The sequence below is a fragment of the Osmerus mordax genome, chromosome 4, assembly GCF_038355195.1.
Source record: "Osmerus mordax isolate fOsmMor3 chromosome 4, fOsmMor3.pri, whole genome shotgun sequence".
In the NCBI taxonomy this organism is placed as follows: Eukaryota; Metazoa; Chordata; class Actinopteri; order Osmeriformes; family Osmeridae; genus Osmerus; species Osmerus mordax.
In genome coordinates this window covers 13,134,383-13,153,730 of record NC_090053.1, presented here as the reverse complement: position 1 = coordinate 13,153,730, position 19,348 = coordinate 13,134,383, and the positions used below count along the sequence as shown (strand labels likewise).

The following is a 19,348-nucleotide window of genomic DNA, read 5'->3' as shown; positions in this document are numbered from 1 at the left end:
TTTGGCAGAAGGCTGCGGTCCATCAGGACCAAAACCTCACGCCATAAGAACAGTTTCTTTCCATCTGCTACTGGCCTCTTCAACAAGGCAAAGGACTCCCATTGACATTCATTCACTTATTTAACTATAAGTCCATCTAATGGCAATTCAGTATGCATAAGCCACTTTATCTCAGTATCCGACTGCACTATGTTGACCATTCACGCTGCTCATTATTCTTATTTTTATATATATTTTATTTTATATTTAAATTGTTGTATTCTTAGATTGTTTAGTTCTTAGAAATAGTTCAACTTTTGTACTTTTACTTAATTTAAGATCTGTATATGTTTAGTGTTTTGCACCTCCCTGCCACAGTAAATTCCGTGTTTGTATAACATACATGGCGAATAAACTGAATTCTGATTCTGATTCTAAAGCAATAAAGTTAGGCTACTTAAAGACACCTTACACTCATGAAGTATGTTCTAAATGGCAAAAATGCTGAAAATTAATAATTGACGTAACAACTTATTGTAAATGGTCAGTAGCCTAGCCTATCGATTAAGGTAGGCCACTCTGAAGCATGTACACTGCCTGCTTCATTTGATATTGATAGGCTAAGCATTCTGTAGCAAATAATAACAATAAACCCACTTTTTATTAATTAAAACTACTTCAGCATAATAATGCACCTAAAATACAAACCTGAGCAAGGGCAGCAATCGCTATCGAATCAACAGACAATTTAGCTAGCAGGGGAAGAATACAAACAACGAAAATCACCAGTTAACTTGATTGGGATCTAAGCAGTGTCATTGTGTTAAAAATGTAGATATTTTCTTTTTTCTAATCAATGTATTTATTGGGTTTGCTTTGCCTTCGGCAAGGGCACAACCTTTGTTCTCTCACATATATATTTATTGTGAGAATGCTGTTCAGCATTCTAACTATTGTTTTTCCAACTTAGTTCTTCCACCGTTCTTTGTCCTTTAACTAGTCCTGCATACTTTCACCGATTCCTACAATTTTTGTATCAAAACGTTCAGCTCCTTCAGGAGATGTGTGCTTTTGGTATTTCTCACTTTTATACTTTTTAAGATATTAAGGTTTTTGTGCAAATTATTCTCCCATTAAAAGTAATGGTAAATCCTTTCAAATGCCCTCCTGTCAGTCACCACTGCCCTCCAGTCTGCCAGAGCGGCTTCGAGGTCATCCGTCATCATTCTGTTGGACCTTTCTGCAGCGTTTGATACGGTTAACCGTCAAATCCTGCTGGCCAGACTTTCTGAGATGGGCATCACTGGCACTGCACTTCAGTGGATCTCATCCTACCTGTCGGGAAGATCCTACCAGTGTCAGTGTAAGTGTCAGGCCCCTGCCAGCTCTCCACTGGTGTCCCACAGGGATCCGTCCTTGGACCCCTCCTCTTCTCCCTCTACACCACCTCGCTTGGACCAATCATCACCTCCCATGGCTTCTCCTACCACTGCTATGCTGACGATGGTCCCACCGCTCAAGAGCGCCCGGTCCCAACACAAGCTCTTCTCCTGTCTGGCCACCCAATGGTGGAATCAACTCCCCACCTCCATCAGGGACACTGACTGTCTCCCCACCTTCAAAAAAAGGCTCAAGATGCACTTGTTCCGGGAGTACAACGGCACTTAGGAATGCTTGACTGGACCTGATAGTTTCCTCCAGGATCACAATGACTCGTATTGAGAGACTTGTTGTTATTGTTGGTTAGTTGTAACGGTTTCAAATTATTGTACTCACTGTGAAATATTTTACTGTTGATTGTTTTTTCTACACTCTTGCACTCTTGTGGGGAGTTTCATGTTGTTCAATTGTAACTTGTTTAACTGCATGCTCTTATGGTTCTTCCCTTTGGCACTTATTTGGTTTTCCACAATGTATGCTTCATGTTTTGGCTGCTCGCAATGTTTGGGGCTATCTCGTTGTTATGATCAGTGACCTATGCTCTTTTGTAAAGCTCTCTCTTGGAAGTCGCTTTGGATAAAAGCGTCTGCTAAATGCATAAATGTAAATGTAAATCATTAAAAAGCTTCCTCCTCTTTCAAACGTATCTACTTCAGCATACTTTCAGCTAGAGACGCCATTCAACCTTTACAATGTTCACAAGACATTCAGCTATTCCCAAATGATTCAGCTTTTTGAAATATTCAGCCAATTTTGAATTATGACAGTTTCAAATACATGAGAACTTTTGCTCCTTCTTGATTTTTATGATATTCAACTAAATTGTCAGACAAATTCCTCTAACGTTCATATAGTTTAACTTACAGAAACAAGTTATACCTTAAAATGTAGGAAAAAATGTCCTCTTTCAGCCAATGTAACTACTAAAGAGCTCACATTTACAGATTTTCAGCTATGAGCCTTGCAGCGAGAGCAGCCTTTCAAATTCTCTCACTATCTTCAATGAGTTTAGTGTGTAGTGTAGTTTTGCGTCTAGGTCAACTTGTTTTTGGCGGGGGGGGGGGGGGGGGGGGGGGGCAATAAACAGAAAGCAGCACTTCGAAACTGGGCAAAACAACCACCACTACTTTATTTAAACAACTATGTATTTAAGAAGAGCAAGACAATACGATATAAAATTCAAGTTACAAACATAACAAGATAGTGAGGATATCGTTTTTTTTTTTACTATATCCTCCCATCCACTACCAAAAAGCATGTTAACTAGCTACTTGAACATCCAGCCAGCCAACTCCGTTTCGCATAAAGAGCAGGTAAGAAGCCCTTGTTGTACTAGTAGCTTGGTCCCCGGTCACTAGCCTGCTGCTTCGTCCTCGGTCACTGGCCTGCTGCTGGATTTGTAAATCGTGTTGGTCCGAGATCCTTTATCCTCTTTTTTTCTTCCAGCGAACGTCTTGTGAAAGGTTTTTTTTGTAAATCAATGACAGAATGTGTTTTGACCAGTGGCGGAACTAGAGTTTTATACATGGGGTGGCCAAGGCTACTTTAGGGGGTCCAGAGTCTTGGGTCACTGTTTTCATTAATATATACAGTATAATCTGGGTCTATAAGTGCTGGAACATCCAAAATATTTTTGGGGAAAAAAGCTCAAGCACCAGGGACTTATAGCATTTCTGTGTTACAGAAATAACACAGTGCATAGTTTATTTACAAAACAAAGTGCACTTACACACCCCAAAAAACACTGCAATTTGACTTGACAGGTAGCAGAAATCAAGCAGAAATGGACTTGAAAAATAGAAATAACAAAAAATAATAATAAATAACCAACAACATGACAAATTTACAGTATAATATTTATGTTCATATATATTATGTTAACTAATAGCAAAGAAAAGTTTTGGAATTGGCCTTAACAAGACCAAATTAACGAACACAACTATAGAACTCCAAACAATGCTTATTTAACTAAGCTAATGCCCTTAACTGGGTACCAAGAGCAATGCACGAGTATAGGCGATCTACAGCATTGTGTAACACACTTCGGTTGTGGATAGTATGTCCAGAAATAAAGCCAAGTCACTCATTTAGTGGCAGAATCCATTATTATGTCTACAAAATTATTTTTGATATAGTATAAGTTTAGCTAACTTGCAAATCCTGAGGATAGCCTACTGTAGCAGACCTTCTATGTGACAACGGACAAGGGTGTTTTGTAGTGATGGGCATTCCGGATCCTTTTCGTGAGCCGGCTCATATGGCTCAGCTCACTAAAAAGAGCCGGCTCTTTTGGCTCCTGAACGGCTCTTTAAAAAATACATGTTTTAACTATGAATTTGACTATGATAGGTGTGAAAACAATTTGAATTAAATTATTAAATGAAATCATACTCGACCTGAACCACATATCTTTAAAAATGCATTGATTTGTCATGACTCTCCTCCGAGTTTTGACTACTCTCTGACTGTGTGTGAGTTGGCTCGGCCCTCCCTCATGCAGGATTGACAGGAACAGAATGTGAGGATGATCGTGTGCGCCTTTAAGCCTACAAGTATTTTTTTGTTGTTCTTTGAATTAGTCAATTATTTTAAATACAATTAAAATTCATTATTTCATAATCATTTAGTTTTTATAGGCTGTATTAATCTATTAAAAATAGAGTCGGCTCTTCAGATATGCGAGCCAGCTCCCGACGTTCACCTTCAAGAGCTGGCTCTTAGAGCCGGATCGTTCGCGAACGACCCATCACTAGTGTTTTGTCCCTCGGGAGTTGCCGTAGGCTAGATGCTGAAAGCATTTGTGAAATCAGTGAGGGCTGTTCGAATAGCGATGTCAAGAAGAGCAGTGGTAAAATACAAGTTATGAAAAGAGACCGCGTCCGTGTCTTATTGTCCACACGATCATATACAATTAGATCTAAAACAAACTTACAAAAGAGCTCGGTTACTCTACCAAAGTTGAATTAGTAATGTTGTTAGCGATGCTAGCGTTATTTTTGCTAGAGCTAGCTAGCCTATAACATTTCACTGGGTCTTGCAGCTGTTTGATCAAATGAAATTATTATGAAATGTTATGTTCTACTAGCCATTTGCCTACTTTAGCAAGTCACTGTATTACCAAGCCCTGATAGTGTAACTGAGACAACACAGTAGCCTAAATAATTCCTCTTTCAAGTAATAAGCCCCCGTTCAAGTGTTGAGCATTAAATTAGCTGCACGGTCTGTAGAGATCTTGAGAAGAAGCCACTTTTTTGTTCTAAAACCGGATTATAACTTCTTCGAAATATAAGCCGCAGTACAGCCTACTGAGTACAGCCTACTGACTGTCTCAGTTTGTCTGTTATTGGAGTCAAAGTTCTAACATTAACTTACACAGCTACTGTAGGCTAATCAACATTCGTAAAAAATGTTCAGGAAACCTAAACTCAATGCACACCTTAAAACTTACTTCAAATATTATGCCTTTTTCAATCAGGAAAAGAGCTTGTGGAGCTGTGGAAATATTCTCTATTCTGCTGTCTGTCTCGCAACAAACGTCTCTCTTCGATTTGAATAATGCAAGCAGCAAAATAAATGCTTCTTTCAACAAGAGGTCAAATGAGATGTCAATCAGCATAACATTTCCAGTAGCGAATTAAATTTTTGGGTGGCACCCGGGGTGGCCAATCAGATGTCAGGGGTGTCCAGTGCCACCCCGGACACCCCTCTGGCTCCGCTACTGGTTTTGACGCACCGCCACTGATTCACAAAACCTAAGTTTCTGCTAGCTATGCTGCTCTCGTAGATGCTTGGTAACTAGGGGAATTTTAAAGGTCGCTGATGGTCACCGAATCAGTCCAATCGCGTTGAAGTAAGAACGATAGGAAACCATGTCATTGGTTAGGGCGCAAAGATTTGCGCCCCAGAATTGAACTTTCAATCCGCCAATGAAAAGCTGTTCCTGCTGAAATGACAGCAAAAAGTTAACTAGCTTCCATAGACTTTGCTGTTACCGGCGCCCTTTACCTGAAGGAGGGGCTTTTCTCAGTAATGACGAATGGCAATATATTATGTTTGGTCACATTTAAGTGGTTGTTGAAAGGGGCTTACGGTCTCCCACACACATTTAACGCGTAAACACGGTACATTTATTAGTTTTATTATTTTGTATTTAATTTTTTTGACACGTCTTTTGACATATTTTCATCTCAAAATGTTAAGTGGGGCGGCGCACTTGCGCCCATTATTGACGCACCGCCACTGGTTATGGCCATTCTAGTAGTGATGGGCCTTTGAAACGCTCGAAAACTTTACTCAACAGCGACATCTGCTGGCAGCTACGAGTATACCATAACTAGCAGTCTTACAGCTAATTGGGTGTGCTTTGCCTTCGGCAAGGGCACAACCTTTGTTCTCTCACATATATCTTATTATTATTATTATTATTGTTTATTTCCGCGCCCCTAAAACTCAGTCAATATTTGGCCTACATAGACAACCTAGGTGTCAAAAGTTTCGTCTTGGTAGCGATTGAGTTGCTACTATTGGGATTTACGTTCCGTTGCACGGTTTAAGTAGAAATTAAGTTTTTGTGGCGAAAAGTGAAGCTAACGGTGGCTAACTTGCTAGCCACAGTCAATGACACTACTTACGTCACTAACGTCACGAAAACTCGCGTGACTACCTCTAGCAGAACATTAGTTTAGCAGCTCGTTAACTTCTGGGAGATAGCTAAGCTAACTGCTTTACTGCAAGGCAGCTGCAGAAACGCCACAAGCAAAGAGGCCAGGGTGATAACTATTTACTAATTTTACTTTGTGATATGACACACAATTGTGATGTGTAATGTACTATATAAGCTGATATTATTAAGGAAGTACATCTACTTTCGGAAACAGTAGTCTACTATTCCACTGAAGTATTAGCATCATGACATTAGCCTCTGTTGCCCGGGCAACACATACTACTGTTTTCAATCGTTAAAATAAACATTCCTCACAAATACATTTTCGTTGTAGGATTTATTATGACATTAGATTACAAGTAAACGATTTGTGGGTGAAATTATCATTACCTGTGGATTCAAACCAGTGTAGCTCACTGCAAAGCTGTAGCCTACGCGAGACACTACAAAAACATCTACACAGCTGTTTAGGAATTCAAACGGCGACAGAACATGTTCGGCACTCCCCTTACTTAAGCTTATTTACGTTTTGGGGGGCATATTTTCAGTTAGCAGATGGTACTGTTTGAATCGCGATTCCATCTTCTACTGCCGGTATCGTCGTAGAATATTCTTCAAAAGGGGTTCTTTATTAATGAATGAATGCAATGAGTAGGCTAAATGCCTGAAAATATCACGATAAGGGAAAAACTTAAAAGGACGTTTAAATCATAGAGATTAGGTCAATTTTTACACCGGTCTGCCAAATGTATTCATTTTGATTCAACGATGAGGCTGCATCTTGCAGGGGAAATGAGAAGACATCTATTTCATTATACACTTCACTCGTATTTTCAGTTGTAAATGAGCAGCAAAAAAAAAATGCTTTTAAATCTATGTAATCTTTATAAATAATAAGTATGCATTTTTATGTAAAATATACAGAAATATCAGTTGTAAAAATGTCATTCAAAAACGGACCCCTGTGCAACCCACGCAAGCAAACACACCCTACAATTTCCCCAGAAATTGTACCCTCTCTAGTTATTATTATTATTTTCCCACCCCTAAGGATCAGTCAATATTTGGACTACATAGAAAACGGCGGTGTCAAAATGTTCGTCTTGGTCTCGATTGCGTTGCTTCTATTGGGATTTACGTTCCGTTGCACGGTTTAGGCTGAACTTAAGTTTTTGTGGCAAAAAGTGCCTTCTGTCAACAGGGTACTCAGTGCTAGCCTACGTCACAACGTCAGCGCACGTTAGCAACGACGCATGGATACAACGTGCATAGATGTGCTGTTGCACAGCGAGTATCGTGCCGTGGTGTACTAACAGCATCATACATGTACATTTAAGAAATCTTGCATGTACAGTAAGTAATGTAACATTAAATAATGTATTAAACTCAAGCTTGTGTGGTGCGTCGCTGGCTTCAGTGACACAGCCTAAACTTTATGTCAAAAGAAACGTTCTCATTTCCGGCACTTTCAAACAATCCCCTCACTCAGTGAAGTTTGGCTAGCCACCGCAACTAGCTTGCTCGTAGCAAACCTCTTTTGAATTAGCCAATTCTCCCTAAATAGATGTCAAGCTTATTTACGTTTTTGGGGGCATAATTTCAGTTGGCAGATGGTATTGTTTGAATCGCGATTCCATCTGAAATACTGCTGTTGTCAGCGTTATTACGCTTTTTTTTTAATGAATTACACAATATGAGTAGATGCTTGAAAAATGTCACTAGAAGAGAAAAACTTAAGGGGACAGACCCACCTGCAACCGACGCAAGCAAGCACACCCTACAATTTCCCCAGAAATTGTACCCTCTCTAGTTACACATTGTGATCTTAAGGATCCTTGTGGTTGAATTGAATTATTTCCGTCCTGCACTGCAGATGGCGTGGCATCGAATACGGGAGCGATGGCTTTCATCTAACAATACAATTAAGCCCAAATATGATTTTCGAACTGTATGAGACAATAAACTCAGTATAAAGTTGTTACATATTCATATATACAGTTAGGTCCATAAGTATTTGGACATTGACACAATTTTCATCATTTTGTCTCTGTATACCATCACAATGGATTTGAAATGAAACAATCAAGATGTGCTTTAAGTGCAGACTTTCAGCTTTAATTTCAGGGTATTTACATCCAAATCAGGTGAACGGTGTAGGAATTACAACACATTTTATATGTGGCCCCCCCCTTTTTAAGGGACCAAAATAATTGGACAAACTAACAATCATAAATCTAATTGTAACTTTTAATACTTGGTTGCAAATCCTTTGCAGTCAATGACAGCCTGAAGTCTGGAACCCATAGACAACACCAGACGCTGGGTTTCGTCCCTGGTGATGCTCTGCCAGGCCTCTACTGCAACTGTCTTCAGTTCCTGCTTGTTCTTGGGGCATTTTCCCTTCAGTTTTGTCTTTAGCAAGTGAAATGCATGCTCAATTGGATTTAGGTCAGGTGATTGACTTGGCCATTGCAGAACATTCCACTTCTTTGCCTTAAAAAACTCTTAGGTTGCTTTCGCAGTATGCTTCGGGTCATTGTCCATCTGCACTGTGAAGCGCCGTCCTATGAGTTCTGAAGCATTTGGCTGAATCTGAGCAGATAATATTGCCCGAAACACTTCAGAATTCATCCTACTGCTTTTGTCAGCAGTCACATCATCGATAAATACAAGGGAACCAGTTCCATTGGCAGCCATACATGCCCACGCCATAACACTACCTCCACCATGCTTCACTGATGAGGTGGTATGCTTTGGATCATGAGCAGTTTCTTCCCTTCTCCATACTATTCTCTTCCCATAATTCTGGTACAAGTTGATCTTGGTCTCATCTGTCCATAGGATGTTGTTCCAGAACTGTACAGGCTCTTTTAGATGTTTTTTTTTGGCAAACTCTAATCTGGTCTTCCTGTTTTTGAGACTCACCAATGGTTTACATCTTGTGGTGAACCCTCTGTATTTATTCTGGTGAAGTCTTCTCTTAATTGTTGACTTTGACACAGATACGCCTACCTCCTGGAGAGTGTTCTTGATCTGGCCAACTGTTGTGAAGGGGTTTTTCTTCACCAGGGAAAGAATTCTTCTGTCATCCACCACAGTTGTTTTCCGTGGTCTTCCGGGTCTTTTGGTGTTGCTGAGCTCACCAGTGCGTTCTTTCTTTTTAAGAATGTACCAAACAGTTGATTTGGCCACACCTAATGTTTTTGCTATCTCTCTGATAGGTTTGTTTTGATTTTTCAGCCTAACGATGGCTTGCTTCACTGATGGTGACAGCTCTTTGGACTTCATATTGAGAGTTGACAGCAACAGATTACAAACACAAATACCATACTTGAAATGAACTCTAGACCTTTTATCTGCTCCTTGTCAATGAAATAACGAACTCCCTTTATGAGGGAATAACATACACCTGGCCATGGAACAGCTGAGCAGCCAATTGTCCAATTACTTTTGGTCCCTTAAAAAGGGGGGGGCCACATATAAAATGTATTGTAATTCCTACACCGTTCACCTGATTTGGATGTAAATACCCTGAAATTAAAGCTGAAAGTCTGCACTTAATTTTTTTTTGAGTTTACTAGATTTTAATGTGTACATCGGTCCCACATGATCAGAATGTGGCTAACAGACACACCTTTTCTCTCTCTCTCTATTACTTATTTCTTGTCAAACCAACACATTTTATTCTCTTTAGACTGTCTATTAAAATTTTGTTAATTCAACATATTATTTTTACGTCACAGTAATATGAATATATTGTGTAATGTTGAGTAATTGCATCATGTCCAGGATACCTGATTTTAGAGTGTAACTGCAACTTGATTTCTGTAAGCTAGTATTATGTAAAGGTATTATGTAAATTTAAGGCAATTGCATCATGTCCCTGGTACCCGAGTGGGGTCTTTAAATCTAACATGATTTTTAAAAGTTAGCTCTATCCAAATGTATTGTAGCCATCGGTTCCTTGTTGCGTGTGTATGTAAATACAGTTGTATGTTGAAATGATTTGCATTGACAAAAAAGGCAGAGTCAGAGTTTTGTACTCAAGTTGTGTATTACAATTTAGAATACAGAAGAAGAAGCTTAAAGGGTACCTTCAGGTTTTTCCTGAGGAATAAACACAAAGAGAACAATGTTTTCTCTTAAAATTATTTTCATAAGGAAAAAGTGGTTCATCTGGTATAGCAGTACCAAAGATGCCTTTTGGTTTATTGCTGACAGGTAAGTCTTTTCTAAAAGAGCCTGTTTTCTAGAGAGAGAAAAAAGAGACGCAAATCCTGTCCAGTTCCTGTCCAGTTAATTCAAACAAACAAAACTAGCCTAAACGATGCTTTTAGGAACAACTACACCGTTTGGCTGACGGCACAGTCTCTCTGACCCTTTTACTGGAAGAGCCTATTTTTTAAAGCAAGTGCTTTGTTTGAAGGTTTCCCTCCATCAAGTTCCATCAGAATTTTTTGAATGACCTCAAAAGTATAACGAAGGTCAGCAGGGTAGCTGAAGTTAAGGGCATACATTAGTCCAAAAAGCATTGCAACCGCTAATGCTACATTGTCCAGTTCTTGCAACACCTTGATGCCTTCAAGGACAATGCCGATGTCCTCTGGTTCATCACAAGGATGTTCTTTCAGAACATAAATTCCCACAGTCGTGTCTTCCATGGCCTCATTGATCGCGTCTTCACCCATGCCCTGTAATTTAAAAAAAAGGCCAGTAAATGAGACCAATCGAGAAACAAATTAATAAACATTGAATCACAGAGACAATTTTTTTTTGACAGAACAGTAGTTGAGTGTGGGAAGATATATAGTGCTGTAACTACAATTAATTTAACCAATTAAACTTGGGATGTTTTCTTGTTTATTTAAATAATGTGACAAATGTTAAATAGTCAATGACTTATAAAGAAAATACATTGAAAATAATCACATACCCATCACAACTAGCCAGTCTAAAGTCATGTCTCAGATTTGTTAAAGGTCCCATGGCATGCTGTTTTTGGATGCTTATATATAGGCCTTAGTGGTCCCCTAATACTGTATCTCAAGTCTCCCGAAATTCAGCCTTGGAGCAGAATTACAGCCACTACGAGCCAGTCCCACAATGAGCTTTCCTTAGGACGTGCCGTTTCTGTGTCTGTAGCTTTAAATGCTAATGGAGGAGAGAGGCGGTGCAAACTGACATGCTTCGGTAGGGGAACTCATATTAATGTTAAAAAAAACTCATAAAGTGAAGTTTTCATGCCATGGGACCTTTAAATATTGATTGTATAATACTATTAAACAGATCATTTTAATAGATTATCAAAATAATAAATCAATATATTTTCTATGAATCAATAAATCATTTCAGCCCAAGTGATCAATCAGGAGAACAAAAAGGGAGTCGTAAGCACACAACACATACCACATATTGCTTCACAAGGTTTTCTGGATCTTCACCCATGTAGATACAGATTCCCTTGATGATACACTCTCGTCCGGCATCTATATCATCAAACTGAAAGATTTTTTTTATTAGCTTCTTAGTTTAGCACTTGCTTCATTTTGAAGTGAACTACTGGTGTACACTGCCTACTTACATCAGCCATTTGTGCTTTGATTGTTTTGAGTCTTTCCCCTAGCTGTCCTCCTCTCTTTTCAAAGAGCTTCATCAGCTTGTCAGAGTGGAGGTCAAGCTGAGACAGAAACTTGGATTGAAGTGGGACAGTGGTGATTCTCTTGAATTCAGCATTGATCTGAAAACAGATAATAAGCACAAAGGAATTAGGTTAAAATGGTAATCATCAGGGATAAAGCCATCACACATACAGTAGACCAAAGATAAAAAAAACTGCATAAGCCTTACCTCACTGACGTCAAACAGAGCAGGCAAACTTGCCATGAAATCCTCCACCATTGGTGCATCACGAACAACTTCATGTCTTCTGTGTGCAAAAGTCTTTTCTATCTTGAGTTTCACAACCTCTCTGTTGTCTCTCTTCTTTACATCCAAGAGTAGAGCTTTCTGCATGGCCTCCAGACTTTCCTCAGTTTCTGCTGATGGATATGCTGGGCAAAAATTCACCTCCGCTCTCTTTGCCTTTTTGACACCAAAGGCTGCACTGCGCTTCCCTGCTGCCTTGTTTTTTAAAGAGTTCACTGTCACTTCCGGGCAGCCTAGCTTTCTCAATTGTGTGCGGTAGTTGGATAGTTTGTATTTTAAACTGGTCTTCCATCCACCACATCCAGAAGAGGACCCCTTCACAGTTAAACATGGATCTCATTTCCGAACAAGGAATCCATAAACTGAAGTCTAAAATTGCCCTGAAGTCCACACTGTTTCTTCACATTCTCTAAAAGTTCATCAACAGATGCAGGGAGTCCATGGGGGAGAGTCAACCTCTGAGAGCTGCTATCAGTCAAGTGGATCTTAAGGATCACAGGAGTCCCCATCTTCACAGCCGTTTACTCTGCAAACACACAGACAAAAAAAATTCAGACATGTTTAAGATCTGCGAACACCTTGTGATACAATTAAGAAATATAGTAGGTTAGAACAAGCATTGCATTAGATAGATATTGTAGTGACAAAATCTACGTCTTCAACCAATTCTCAAAGTTTGAAACAGCACTGGAACTCAGCAAAGTTTAATGCAAAGTGTTTATTAGAATTCAGACTGACAGAGATTCCAACAAACGTGAGCAAGATCCCGGGATCAGACTGGAATTTCTCTCCGGACATTTCTCTTATATATTTTCCCTATTATTTGTTGTTCTGCCATTGGTACAATACTTATTGGTAGGGATGAATGATTTAGAAAAATAAGCTAATTGCGATTATTTTTTACTAATATTGCAATTTAATATGCGATTATTATATTATTTATTATTAATAAATATAGATATATACTACTGATCTCCAGTCAGCAAAATAACACACAAAGTAAAATAAATTAAGGAAAACATACCGCCTGTACCTCTTCGAAAATATTTTGGTAAATCTAAGCTAAACGTAGGCTAATAACATGTTCGTAGCACTTTCTTAACCAAAGCTAGCTAGCTACCGTTTGAAAAAAAAGCTTGCGCTGTGGGGACCGTCGGAAATATTTAGAACTCACGCTTCTAAAGGTTAAATCTTAAAAGAAAAATAAACACAGTCTGAACATTTCTGATCCATTTCTGTCACGTGACTTAAGTAAAATCGCAGCTTTTGCGATTACAAAATTGTTTTGTCACATCGCAATATTATCGCAAATGCAATTAATCGTTCAGCCCTACTTGTTGGTCACAGAATGCATTATGCATTCTTACCCTGATGGCTTTTTTGCATAGAAAACTCTCCCATTTTTAGGCCTGCTCTGTCCTTGAACAACAGCTATACTACTTTGCTGGGCATAGGGCCATAAATATGCCTCATGTGTTACAACTGGGCCTTCATATCTTCTATGAAAGAAGCATATACACAGTCTTCTACCCCACTCAGCCCCTAATTATCCAGATCTTCACACTTTGGGCTTAATATCTTCGACGTTTTAGTGGTAATAATAAATCAGTCAACAGCTTTGCACATGATTTCCAGTAATATAGCATAAAGAGGTGATTAAGAGTTTAATTTTAAATCATATGAATCCATAATCATTACCCATCTTCATTATTACAACAGTGTGATGTTTTTTCCACAACAATATGCAGGAAGAATATAAAAAGCTGCACAATCACATAACCACATTTACCAACGTAGACAAAAGCAAATCATCATACCCCTCCAACTCCATTGCTAGCTCACCTAGTATTTCTATATTACTTTTTAAAGTCACCATGCGGACTGATCCAATCTTGTACTCAACAAGTGGATAAGTATCACTGAGTTCATTGGGTGCCACAAAAGTGAATGTACTGATGTGTGGTTGGCTGAGTTCAAAGGCTATATAATGCTCTCTGTACCAACCACTGAGCTCTTTCACAATGTAAAATACTCTCTCATGTAAAATACAGATTTGGTCAATTTCACTAAATTCAGGCAATCCGCCTGCTGCTCTGTGGGCCAGTATCATTCCCTTCCTATAGGTTATGCCCTTAGTTGTCACACACTGTGCGAGGTGAACCTCAGGTGTGTCAGGGAACTTTTGCCTGATGGCTTGTGCTATCTCCTCTTTGAGTAAGTGTACTGGTACAGTGGATACAGCTGAGACCTCTAGGTCAGGCTTGCTCAGACATGGAGAGCTCAGATGGTAAGCAATCATCATCTGATGCTTCAAGGCTAATGAGAGGGGCACGTTCTTGAAGCAGCTTGTGTGTCTGATAACCTTCTTGAAAAAACTATGCTTAGCCTCAAAGCGCATTGTCCACTGGTTGACAACTGGACCAAACAGCCTAATCATCTGAGGGTAGTGTTCCAAATAATGGTGTTTTGGTCGCAGCCTGGTGTCTGGGAACAACTCTTTGTATCTTTGCCGGTGCTCTACGATTTTACCTTCTAAAAATGCAAGCGAGTCATCACTATGCACAGGGGCAACAACAAGCTCTGTGATGTCCTTCAGGTCCATGAGAACAAGCCACGCAGGCTCATCATCAGGTACAAGTGATCCAACCAAAAAAGGTAAAAACCGGAGCAGGCTCCAGTTTTCATGAGCATTTCCCCCCACCGTTTTTCTGCTGGAGAAACTTTGTGACACTACATGAGGTTTGTTAGTCTTGTCAACCCATTTGTAGGGAAACTTCAGAATGGCATTGTTCAGGTCACCTAATGTGAAAAGCTTTCTGGACATAAGCACCGTTAAACATTGAGCTAGCTCGAAGGGATTATACCCTCAAAAACATCGTGGGCAAGATCAGGTGGATAGCCAAAGATAACATTAAAATGAGACAGGTGTTTTGTGAAGAAGCATTCTTTTTTCACCCCACAACAATGTGTACCTGTATCTTGGGCCTGTTTGACATGGGCTTGATGAAGCTCCTTTGTTCTCAGACTGAACGCACCAGATGCAACAGAATGTAGCTGAAAATCTGTGTTTTTTCCTGTGCAATATCTGCAACAGTGTTCCACCGAAAAACTCTCCAAAAATCCTGCAACTCCGTGCGCTCCCAGGTTGTCAGCCACTACACTGAGTACAGTACCTTTAACTGATTCACCTAACAGCGGGACATAAACACCCAGCTCCTCCAGAGTTTTCAGATCTTGTAGGAGAGGTTCAAAGACTTTATCATAACCATAGGTTTTAACATCATCGGATTTGCACAAAACTGACAAGTAGATAGATGATAACGAGGAATGAGACCCAGGAGGCAAGTTAGCCAATACCCAATATACCGCACAAAGCTTGTGTTTTTTCCGCGAGGTGCCAAGGGGGTTACACGTTTCAAAGTCATCCACATAAAAAGTTAGGATGATTCTTGGCTTTCCTCCAGAGAATAAACTATTTTCCTTAAATAGGGAACCATCTTTTGAGGACCTGTACTTATATGACACGCCAGAATATGTGCTCTCCTGTCTTTGATGGCCCTCAACTATTTTATCAATGATATCCCCTCTACTTAACAGCTGCTGTAAGGACTTCAATATTGGGACATATTGGAAACTGTGTTTGTTTTTTGCATCAAGAATGTATTCAACTGGCTCTACAACACTGAAGTTCTCCTTGTAATACTGCTGACGCAGATATGCGGTACTTAGAGGGCCACCTTTTTGTATGGACCTTTGCACAGGATTACCACAACAAATTGCAGTAACAGTTTCTCTAATTATAAGTTCATCGACAGGGATGTTTCGCTGATGAAATATTTCCCTTACAATGTCACAAGATAACGAAACAGGTGCACCAATCAAATGATGGAGTTCCCCTAAAAAAACATCGACAGCTGAGCTTGGCACATGGACCAAATGCTCCAAGTTCAGCAAAGCAGCTGCAAATCTTTGCTCTATGACCTTCTGTAAGTCCTCAATATGATAACTATTTGAAGCAATGGCAGTATCTGACTGTTCTACACACTCCTGACTATTTGTCTCCAATTCATTCACAGATGATATCCAAGTAGTACTAACTACTCCAGGTTTAAAATCAACCCATGTATGATGGCAGTGTTTTCGGTTTTTGTGTGATTTAAACGTACAATAAATGTTTGCTTTAAAGTCACAGCCTAAAAACATACAATTGACTGTCTCATTTCTTTTGAGATGTGTGTATATATGAGCAAAATAATCCCTCTCTGATGCTAAATCACTACAAGCACAAAGGTGACAACTGAATATTGCTTCCTCCTTGTGAGTGGCTTCTGTTGAGTGGATTTTACTCTGGTGGACAATAAGGGCATTCCACGTCTTAAATGTGCATGGACAGTGCAGGTATGTACATGGAAAGCGAGAACTACGTCCAAAATGTGGATGCTTTAACTTGTAGTGATGCAAAAGCTTGAGCCTACTTGACAGAGTTGCTTGACACCCCTTACATCTCCACATTCCAACCACCCAGCCCTGTAACATAAAGTATATCAAGCTCAACATTACTGACAGTAATTTTTCTTATCATTTAAGATCAGGGGTCTGTCCTTCGTATGTTGCTTGTTACATCCGAGATCAAATGACACATCAAAGATGACATCATCTTTTAATATTTTCTGATACTGTTAAAGGTTGTTTAAAATGGCAATGTCTGTGGGAGTAGGTCCATTTTCACGTATAAACAATTGAGAAACAAACATACTAGATTTTTCCATCTGTAACTTTCAATTATTTTGGGAAATATACATTAAAAAAAGCGTATTTGGGGATTTAACAGCAACACAAAAGAAAATAAATATGACACTTACCAAAGTATTTGATTGTTTGCTGTTCAAATAGGATCCTATATGAAAGGAAATATTTAGAATCAGTGAGGTGAACCAAAACAAAGACTTCCCATTAATCAGAATGGGTTTTATTCGCCATGAAAGTTTGCACAGACAAGGAATTTGCTTTGGCAGGAAGGTGCAAACATTAAGCATATAGGAATCTAAAATTTAAAGATGAGGACTAACTATACTAAGGGTACATAACTAGCAATACTAAGTGGAATTAGATTAAAATAAACTATACAATAAAATATAAAATAAAATATTTTTAATGATATGAACTGTGCTAACGTTAGTTGCCCCGATACATTTTCATGTCAGCATCCTCCGCACAAGCACGTGTGTTCAGAACAATGGCACATTGCACATGCTAGATCACCATGATTTATGGACCATACAGATAAACTAGAGCAATGAAAGCATGATACAGCGGACAACTTGAGCATGTAAGGAAACATAACTCAACTTAAAAATACTTTCTTAACTAGTATCTGAAACTACAAATCATATGCATTTTTACACCAGCACAAGCAGCAAAATGCAACAGACTACCGTTTGAGACCCTGTGAGACCTAAGTTTGCCCATATTTTAGCTGACATTTTGATTAGTCTACCTTTACCGGGGCTTTAGCAACGCATCGGCTGTAATTTACCACACGCCACACGTGACATTTGTGCCTACGATTAGCCACTTTAGGCGAAAAAAATAAAATATAATCGGCATGACACCTAGATGCCTAGGAGATGCAAAATGTGTAACTAAAACTCTGTGCACTGGTCGACGGGCAGCAAAAGGTAGAGAACACCGTGATTAGTTAAGTGCCAGCTAACTAGCTAGCTAGGCTAACACCAGCACGTTAGCCAACATGACATTAAAAGTCTGATAAAAAAAATAATTAAAAGCCAAATATTGCTGCATATGATGAACAAGCTGCTGATTACTTTAGGAACGTCGTTTCGTTAGTATTTCGATGCATAAAAACAGATTTAATCTTACCTTATCAAAACTGAACTCGCGCAACCAGACTTCGTCTTCTCAATTGCCGTCTTCTCCAACTGCCGTTATTTTTCCCGGGCATATGGGTTGTGTTCTCGCGTTATCTCGTGATCTCACGAGTCCATAGAGTGCAACATCAGTTTGGCTAGATTTTATCACGTTATCTCAACACGACTGAATCTAACAACTGTTAAGTTGTTGAATTTTATGCAAATCGTACATGATTTAATCACGTTCACCTTTGAAACATGAAACAATATTGTTCAAATTACATGTTAAAGTTTTGTAAATTCAATAACCAGCCAGTTTCCTTTTTTTCAGTGTAGTACTGTCTTCAATGCCACAGTTAAACTTTATGTCAAAAGAAACATTCTCATTTCCGGCGCTTTCAAACAATCAGTGAAATGTGGAGCAACAGCAGCTAGCTTGCCTCTAGCAAACTTATTTTGAATTAGCCATTTCCCCCTACATTAATGTCAAACTTATTTAAGTTTTGGGGGGCATATTTTCAGTTAGCAGACGGTACTGTTTGAATCGCGATTCCATACTGCCAGTGACAACGTTGTTACAGTAGCTTGTTTCAAAGGGGGTTCGCAGCTGTTTCAAAGGGTGTTCTTAATGAAATATGCAATACGAGTAGGCTAAATGCTTGAAAATATCACTAGAAGGGAAAAACTTAGAGGACGGATGTGGTGGAAATTTGGAATACAGTTATAATGTGTGTGTTTTAAAGTTGTTTGAGAAGCTTGATACAATGAATGTTGAATCAACTCCATTTGGTAGAGATGCCATTTACAGTTTATGACACCTAGGGAGGATGAGACAGCTGGTCTGGAGACAATGTGGATTCAATTGTATTGTTATTGTGATCTGAGGGAGCAGTTTAAGATAGATGAACTGATCAAGCTGCTCTGACCCTTCCTGTTGCATGGGTGGTGTTAATTAAATACTTGTTTGAAGATGTCCACACAAAGGACAGTTGACCATTTGACTGGTGAACTCCTGTGGCTTTACTATCTACTGATTTGGGGAGAGATGCCACATCAAGGAACTGTGGGACACTTGGTATGGAGTCAAACTGTCACTGAGCAGTGCTGACCAATCACAGAGTTTGCTACATTGATGGATTGACCATCAGAAGAACCATTTGATCTAAAGTTTATATAAGGCAGGGTTTTAGGGTTGTTCTTCATCACTCTTGCGAACGACCTGTGGCTAGCACCTCCTTTGTTATGACTGATCACAAAGTACTTTGTTAATTCTTAATTTGTACAAGCAAAATAAATTTATTGAATCCGCCATCTCTTGACTATTCAAATCTACACAGTGCCACTATAATTTTTCCATAACATCTTGGTGGCCCGTAAGGGGATCCTTGATTAGTCTACGGCGTTCGGCAGGCAGCTCCCCTCGGCGAATTGATCTTCCGGCAAAAAGCCGCCTTTCCTTCCGCCATGCGTG

At 39.4% G+C, this 19,348-nt stretch overlaps 1 protein-coding gene across 1 annotated transcript; it reads right to left on the bottom strand.

The window, feature by feature from the left end:
- Positions 1–10,143: 10,143 nt before the first annotated feature.
- On the bottom strand, positions 10,144–12,085 carry LOC136942485 (uncharacterized). Its single transcript, XM_067235395.1, has 4 exons — positions 11,930–12,085; positions 11,664–11,819; positions 11,489–11,581; positions 10,144–10,773 (listed from the first exon to the last, which is right to left on the bottom strand). Exons 1-4 carry the CDS (start codon positions 11,978–11,980, stop codon positions 10,465–10,467), a joined length of 609 nt encoding a protein of 202 aa, XP_067091496.1. The 5' UTR covers positions 11,981–12,085; the 3' UTR covers positions 10,144–10,464.
- Positions 12,086–19,348: the final 7,263 nt, after the last annotated feature.

Coding starts and splice junctions, on each gene's coding strand:
- LOC136942485 (XM_067235395.1), bottom strand. CDS start 11,980: ATGGTGGAGGATTTCATGGCAAGTTTGCCTGCTCTGTTTGACGTCAGT. Junction 11,820..11,929: donor CTCTGTTTGACGTCAGTGAG/GTAAGGCTTATG, acceptor ATCTGTTTTCAG/ATCAATGCTGAATTCAAGAG. Junction 11,582..11,663: donor TCAAAGCACAAATGGCTGAT/GTAAGTAGGCAG, acceptor AAAATCTTTCAG/TTTGATGATATAGATGCCGG.